Here is a 7500-nt window from a genome sequence, read left to right as displayed (position 1 = left end):
CATCTACAAGTCTATGATTGTGAAAATCTCCTTGCCATTATTCACGTCCTCCTTTTCCCCACCCACCACATGGCGCCCTGGGTGACTGCCCAAGTTGCCGGTACCTTGAGCTGGCCCTCGTACTGATGTGTTGGGTGATTTGGCAGGATCTGATGGATCTTAAGGCCTACCTTGAGCTCCTGTGTCTACCTTGACATGGTTTCTATGGCTGGATGTCCTTGCTAACACCAACCACTTTGCAGCATGTACTGGGTGCTTTTTCCATGCCACCAGCATTAGTGAGATCATCACACAGTATGCTAGACAATGAACCCTGAGGAGGGTAACTTTATGCTCAGAAATGAGGGGCTCATCTTCATCAAATTCAATGTCCGTTTTCCATGCTGGCATGGGTTGGACAGCTTAATAGGAACTGACAAGGCCAGGGGCTGCACCAGGTTCCATTGTCTGTTTTGGCATGATTCCTATGGCAAGATGCCCTTCCGACCATTTTACAAAGTGTGTACTGGGTGCTTTTTATGTGGAACCACCACCAGTGCTTTTTGTGTTGCACTTTGCTTTTAGGATCTTGTTTCTGTCATGGTGGGCGGATCTTCTCAAGTAAAAACAATGTGCCACATATCTTGGTCCTCTGTCATCTCCTTCAAAAGGTCAGTGTAGGGGAGCTACATGACAATGTGTATATTAGAAGTGAAAGTGGGAGTGATCAGGTGGCATTTGAAAACGATGAGGTGGGGGAGAGGAGATGACTGACGGTGCTGAACAGCAGAACCATAACAATATAACAGTAGATAGGAGAAAGACGAGGGAGAGAGAGAGAGAGAGAGGTGGGGAGAAGTAGGGATGATGTAGGGTAACTTGCAGGGGTGGATGAGGAAAAGAGAGGCACCCTTGCTCAACCACTCAAGCACTGGATGGTACAGGGGGTGGAAGTGAGGTGAGAAGTTGAGCGAGAAGCAAGATAGTCACTTACCATTATTGGCGGCATCCAATTGGTCCACTATTGTAACCAGTTTGTAATCACAGATCTTGAGACAGTCCGTTGAGTTAACATCATTCTTGTTAAGGATACACTTCACGCATTCCTTGTAGATGCTGCACTTGCTGAGACAAGCCTAGAAAAAGAGAGAGAGAGATTGAGAGAGGGTAGAGTATTCGATTAGCACTGCCTTCGTCTGCTGTGTAGTTATCTTCATCCTACAAACTAGACCGTCATTATCATCATTCCTGTAACTGATAGTACTAGGTACCAGCACTATACAAGTGTGCTTGTTTATATGTGTGGGTATAAATGTTTAACAATGAGAATGAATGCTCAACATGGCATCGGGTAGAGAAAGACTCTTTGTGGATTAAGGCTATCCTTGGTTTTATGTTAAGGAAGTCCTTGTTTTAATCCAAAATGGAGACGAACACTGATGTTCCATATTATAGGTTTGATAATTGTTAGGGGCTTCTTTAACATGAAACCAATGGTAGCCTTAATCCACAAATATACATATTTAAAAAAATTTTTTTTAATTTTTATAGTTTCAGCTTAGAGCTGTGGCCATGCTGATGCACCACCATGTAAATATATAAATATATACATATATATATATATATATAAATATATACATACATATAAATATATATATATATATACATATGTATAAATATATATACACATATATATACAGCTATTTTTAAAATTAAAAAATAAATCACATTTTATATTCAGGGTGTTCTGTAATTTGAAAAAGTATAAAATATTAGTTGAATAAACACAGAAAACTATATATTTGTGAGTGTGTATGTCCTAGCCATCGCAGAAGAACCAATACTGGTGTGTTTATACCCCCGTAACCTAGCGGTTCAGCAAAAGAGACAAATAGAACATGCACACGCGTGCAAGTGAGTGCTGAAAAGTTCCTGGTTTCGGATAAAACAAAATACAGGAGGATCAGTTCATTCTGGTTTTATTCAATTCTTTCCTCTCTCAGATTCACACACTTATTGCAGGGGTCCTTCCATATTTCTAAGCCCTGGAAAAGAACTTGGAAAGCTGGGCTTTCAACCAGGCCTTTTGCGATACCCTTAAAGCCAGGAACTTTTCAGCAACCCCTTGTGTGTGTATGTGTGTGTGTGCGTGTGTGTGTATGTGTATGTGTAGGCGCAGGAGTGGCTGTGTGGTAAGTAGCTTGCTTACCAACCACATGGTTCCGAGTTCAGTCCCACTGCGTGGCACCTTGGGCAAGTGTCTTCTATGATAATTTTGGACCGACCAAAGCCTTGTGAGTGAATTTGGTAGACGGAAACTGAAAGAAGCCCGTCATATATATATATATATATATATATATATATATATATATATATAAAATATATAGTTTTAGGGAAAATAACCAATTTTCAAGAACTCATCGATGAAAATCCACTATCACATATAGAAAAATTAATAATTAAAAGCACAATAAATGAGTATAATATAAAGTAAAGTAAATATCATAAGATAAATATAATAAAAAGATTACACGTGTTTCATAACCAATTTTCAAATAGAAAAGAAATTTAAATCGATTAAAATCAATTGAAATTATCAAAAATAAATTCTATTCAAAAATATAGCTACTCATCAGATCGAATGGTTATTATTTTGATATTATGATATTTTTTAAATAATTTTTCTATCTTTATATAATAAGTATTTCATATTAATTCATTTGGTACTTATTGTTGGTTGAGATACATATATCTAATTATTGTTCTACTTACGATCTGACGAGTAGCTATATTTTTGAATAGAATTTATTTTCGATAATTTCAATTGATTTTAATCGATTTAAATTTCTTTTCTATTTGAAAATTGGTTATGAAACACGTGTAATCTTTTTATTATATTTATCTTATGATATTTACTTTACTTTATATTATACTCAATTATTGTGCTTTTAATTATTAATTTTTCTATATGTGATAGTGGATTTTCATCGATGAGTTCTTGAAAATTGGTTATTTTCCCTAAAACTATATATTTTATATATACTTTATCTATAAGGCTCAATTTAATTTTAATTTTTTATAAATTGATTTTAATTGAGTTTTTTACCTGTAATTTTGGATTTTGTCCCTAATATTATATATATATGTGTGTGTGTGTGTGTGTGTGTGTGTGTGTCTGTGTTTGGCCCCCCAACATCGCTTGACAACCGATGGCGGTGTGTTTATGTCCCTGTAACTTAGCAGTTCGGCAAAAGAGACCAATAGAATAAGTACTAGGCTTACAAAGAATAAGACCTGGGGTCGATTTGCTTGTCTAAAGGCGGTGCTCCAGCATGGCCACAGTCAAATGACTGAAACAAGTAAAAGAGAAAGAGTAAAGAGTACACACACACACACACACACACACACACACACACACACACACACACACACAAGGTGGTGCTAACTTCCTGGCCTTAGGTAAAAGAAAATACAGGAGGATCACTGAATTATGATTTCATTGAATATATTCCCCTTTTCAGATTCACACACTTATTGCAGCAGTCCTTCAGTTTTTCTAAGCTCTGTAAAAGAACTTGGAAGTTTGTGCCTCCAGCCAAGCGATTCGCAATACCCTTAAAGCCAGGCATTTTTCAGCACCCGTTCATATATATAGGACTAAGCACATAAATGTAAAACAAGGAGGGAAAAATTAGTACTCGAATACTGAAGGTAGAGCAGTATGTTTTTATTACTCTTCTCAGCAACCCCTTGTGTTTCTTGCCTTGACCATTTTCCTTTTATAGAAATAATTCCAAGAGTTTTACTTACTGGACAATCTTCACACAGTTTGCCTGTGTAGTTAGAGTTCTCTTCACACTTGCAGACACCACATTTACAGGTGCCGTGGCCATTGCAGATTTTCTGTGGGGGGAAATAAAAAAGAAACATTTATATATATATATATGTGTGTGTGTGTGTGTGTAAAAAGGTTGAATTATATTTCATCCTTTAATTTGGAGGATTCCAAACGACGATTTCTAATATTGATTCTTCATATTTTGCTGGTAGCTTACTGGCATAAGTTTGCAAATATGAAAATAATACTTGTATATGGTGTGTTATGAGAATTTATGGAAATAATCCCATAAAACTCAACAAATTTCTTAAAAATGGAGAAGAGAAGATGTTAAAATTTCAGAGAATTTTAATTCATGCATACAATCGTTTCAAACAGCAATATTAAAACATGCAAATTCATGGTTGAATGTTGCATGTTTTAATATCATTGTTTGAAAACGATTGTATGCATGAATTAAAATTCTCTGAAATTTTAACATATCATCCCCATTTTTAAGAAATATGTTGAGTTTTATGGGATACTTTTCCAGAAATTCACCTAACACACCATATATATATATATATTTATATATATATATATATATATATTTATATATATATATATATATATATATATATAGGGGAGAATATACGAAAAAACAACAACAGACGAGGACAGGTGGTGTAAATAACAAAAGGATGTATTAGTATGACGCTCGGGAATACGGAAAGTCTTTGGCGTTTCGAGCTACGCTCTTCAACAGAAAGAATACGGAGACAAGGAGAAAAACACGGAGAAAAAAAATTGAATAGTGTCCAGTCAACGGTCAATATATATATATAAATAATACAGAATGGGACAAGAACGCAAAACATCAAGACAGTTTAGGTGATACAAGAAAGGGACAAAACATCCAGATAGATGATACAAAGAAAACACGGACAGGTCATTCGGAGTTTTCTCTCTTCAGTCGAGATCTAGATTATCCTTGCAATTTCGGCTGATGCTTACATATACAACAAGGGACAGGGGTAAAAACAACAAGATTAGAAAGTTCCAGAGGCAAGAAAAGGAAAAAAAGAAACAGGAAGGCTTACTTTGTTTTTGCTCAAACATGTTGCAGAACTTTTCACGCATCCGCAGTTCATTCCAGTGTATTCAGGATTGCACTCACAGGCTCCACATTTACAAGAGCCATGAGAGGGACCTAGAGATGATTCAGAAAAGAGAAAATATGTATAGATATGTATGTGTGTGTATAAATAAGTGCGCACACACACACACATACACACACATGCATTAAGCATGTCTAGGGTTGCCTCCCTTCGACATTTTCCATTGATATGGATGAGGATAGCCGTGTGAAAAAGTGCCACACCCTAGCAGTTGAGGGAACCTGTGGAAGAGGTAGACCTAGGAAGACCTGGGATGAGGTGGTGAAGCACGACCTTCAAACTTTAGGCCTCACCGAGGCAATGACCAGTGACTGGGACCTTTGGAAATATGCAGTACGTGAGAAGACCCGGGAAGCCAAGTGAGAGCATAATCTGTGATCTCTGCCAGAAGTGTAGCCAGCTCACTTATTCATTTCTTTACTTCATTGGACACTAAAAACCCTGCTTGCGAAGACCTGTTGAGGCAAGTGAATTTGGAATTTGAAATCTGAAATCGAAATCGAACAGAATCCGATAACTGGCACCCATGCCAACCTCTCCTTCATTGGACACTAAACTCTGCTTGCGAAGACATGTTGGGGCAAGTGAAATCGTAATTGAACCATACTCAATGACTGGCACCTGCGCCAGTGGAGCACTAACACCACAGTCCGAGTGTATTCATTGCCAGAGCAGCTGTGTAGCTTCCGTGCTAGTGGCCGTAAATAGCACCATTTGAGCGTAATCGTTACCAGCGTTGCCTTCTAGCACTTGTGCTTGTGGCACATTAGAAAATCATTCAAGTGAAGTCTTTGCCAGTGCCACTGAACTGGCTCCTGTGCAGGTGGCACATAAAAAACACCATTTTGAGCGTGGCTGTTGCCAGTACCGCGTGACTGGCCCTTGTGCCAGTGGCACGTAAAAGCACCCACTACACTCTTGGAGTGGGTGGCTTTAGGAAGGGCATCCAGCTGTGCCAAATCAGATTGGAGTCTGATGCAGCCATCTGGTTTGCCAGTCCTCAGTCAAATCGTCCAACCCATGCTAGCATGGAAAGCAGACGTTAAATGATGATGATGATATTTTAACAAACCTAAACACTGCTTGGTACAGATAATATTGTAATATATTCATTTATTATCCTTAAACAAGAATGTTACAGGCAGTGATTTTGATGACTTTCCTGGCTGAAACTTCGAAATCACTGTCAACGACATTTTTGTTTAAGACTCTGCAAAAGTATTGAGTAACCCATCAGATTAATGTAGAATTTGTGAGGGCTTTGAGAAAGGAAAAGGCTAGGGGAATCAACCTTGACTTCAAGAAGTGGAGTCCCTTGGGGTGGTGGTGATGGTTGGGCCCCAGTACCATCTTTTATACCTTCTGACAACTTCAGGGTAGGTGGGGCTCTCAGCTCTGTAAAGCAATTCACCATGGAGAAGGCCTCTCTAATGGAAAAGAACCTTCAGCTTGCTGGTCACTGTGGTTGTGTAGGCTGACTCCCACTTTAAAATGAAGCACAGGAAAGGAGAAAAACCCTGTTGTGTCAGAGATTGGTTTTTGCGTAACCACTTGAGGGCCCATGCCATACTTCCTTATGCGCTTTGGACATGAAAAAAAAAAACTGCCATCAGTAGTAGAAATAGTAGCAGTGGCGGTGGTAGTAGTAATAGTACGGGTGTTGGTGGTGGTGGTAGTGGAAGTAGTAGAAATAGTAGCATCATCATCATCATCAGTAGTAGTGGTGGTCGTTGTAGTATTAGCAGTAGTAGTAGTGGTGGTGATGGTAGTGGTGGTGATGGTAGTGGTGGTGATGGTAGTGGTGGTGGTGGTAGAGGTAGTAGTGGTGAAGGTAGTAGTGATGGTGATAGTAGTAGTAGTGGTGGTGGTAATAGTAGTAGTGGTGGTGGCAGAAGTAGTAGTAGTAGTAGTAGTGGTGGTGGAAGTAGTAGTAGTAGTGGTGGTGATGGTAGCAGTGGCAGTGGTAGTGGTAGTAGTGGTGGTGGAGGTAGTAGTGATGGTGATAGTAGTAGTGGTGGTAATAGTAGTAGTAGTAGTGGTGGTAGTGGAAGTAGTAGTAGTAGTGGTGGTAGTGGAAGTAGTAGTAGTAGTGGTGCTAGTGGAAGTAGTAGTAGTGGTGGTGATAGCAGTGGCGGTGGTAGTGGTAGTAGTAGTAGTAGTAGTACTGGTGGTGGTGGTGGTGGTAGTGGAAGTAATAGTAGTAGTAGCAGTAGTAGTGGTGGTGGTGGTGATGGTAGTGGTAGCAGTGGCGGTGGTAGTGGTGAAGGTAGTAGTGATGGTGATAGTAGTAGTATTGGTGGTAATAGCAGTGGTGGTGGTAGTAGCGGTTGTAATAGTAACTTACCTCCACACAGCAAGTTGTTGTAGTTTGGACAAGAGTAATCGTCACACTCGCAGAAGCGACCACTGTAGTGATAGTTCGGGTTGGATGGCATCTCTTGACATATGCAACTTCCGCAGTTGCACACCCCCCGCTGGCTGCACACTGCACTGTTGTTGTCTCTGCAAGAAAGGAGTGGACAGGCT

At 39.3% G+C, this 7500-nt stretch overlaps 1 protein-coding gene across 2 annotated transcripts in view; it reads right to left on the bottom strand.

Annotated features, from left to right (window-relative positions):
• LOC106883887 (integrin beta-3-like) overlaps positions 1-7500 on the bottom strand; it is a 157620-nt gene that overhangs the window by 36389 nt on the left and 113731 nt on the right. For both annotated transcript variants that reach the window (XM_089343327.1, XM_089343328.1), the window contains 4 exons: positions 7319-7476; positions 4897-5006; positions 3790-3882; positions 974-1115 (listed from right to left, as the gene is read on the bottom strand). In XM_089343327.1, the coding sequence (XP_089199453.1) occupies positions 974-1115; positions 3790-3882; positions 4897-5006; positions 7319-7476 (503 nt within the window). The remainder of the gene's footprint in view (positions 1-973; positions 1116-3789; positions 3883-4896; positions 5007-7318; positions 7477-7500) is intronic.

The sequence above is a fragment of the Octopus bimaculoides genome, chromosome 27, assembly GCF_046866305.1.
Source record: "Octopus bimaculoides isolate indiv1 chromosome 27, ASM4686630v1, whole genome shotgun sequence".
Lineage (NCBI taxonomy): Eukaryota > Metazoa > Mollusca > Cephalopoda > Octopoda > Octopodidae > Octopus > Octopus bimaculoides.
Note: the sequence above shows the minus strand (reverse complement) of the source record. Positions and strands in the feature narration are given on the sequence as shown.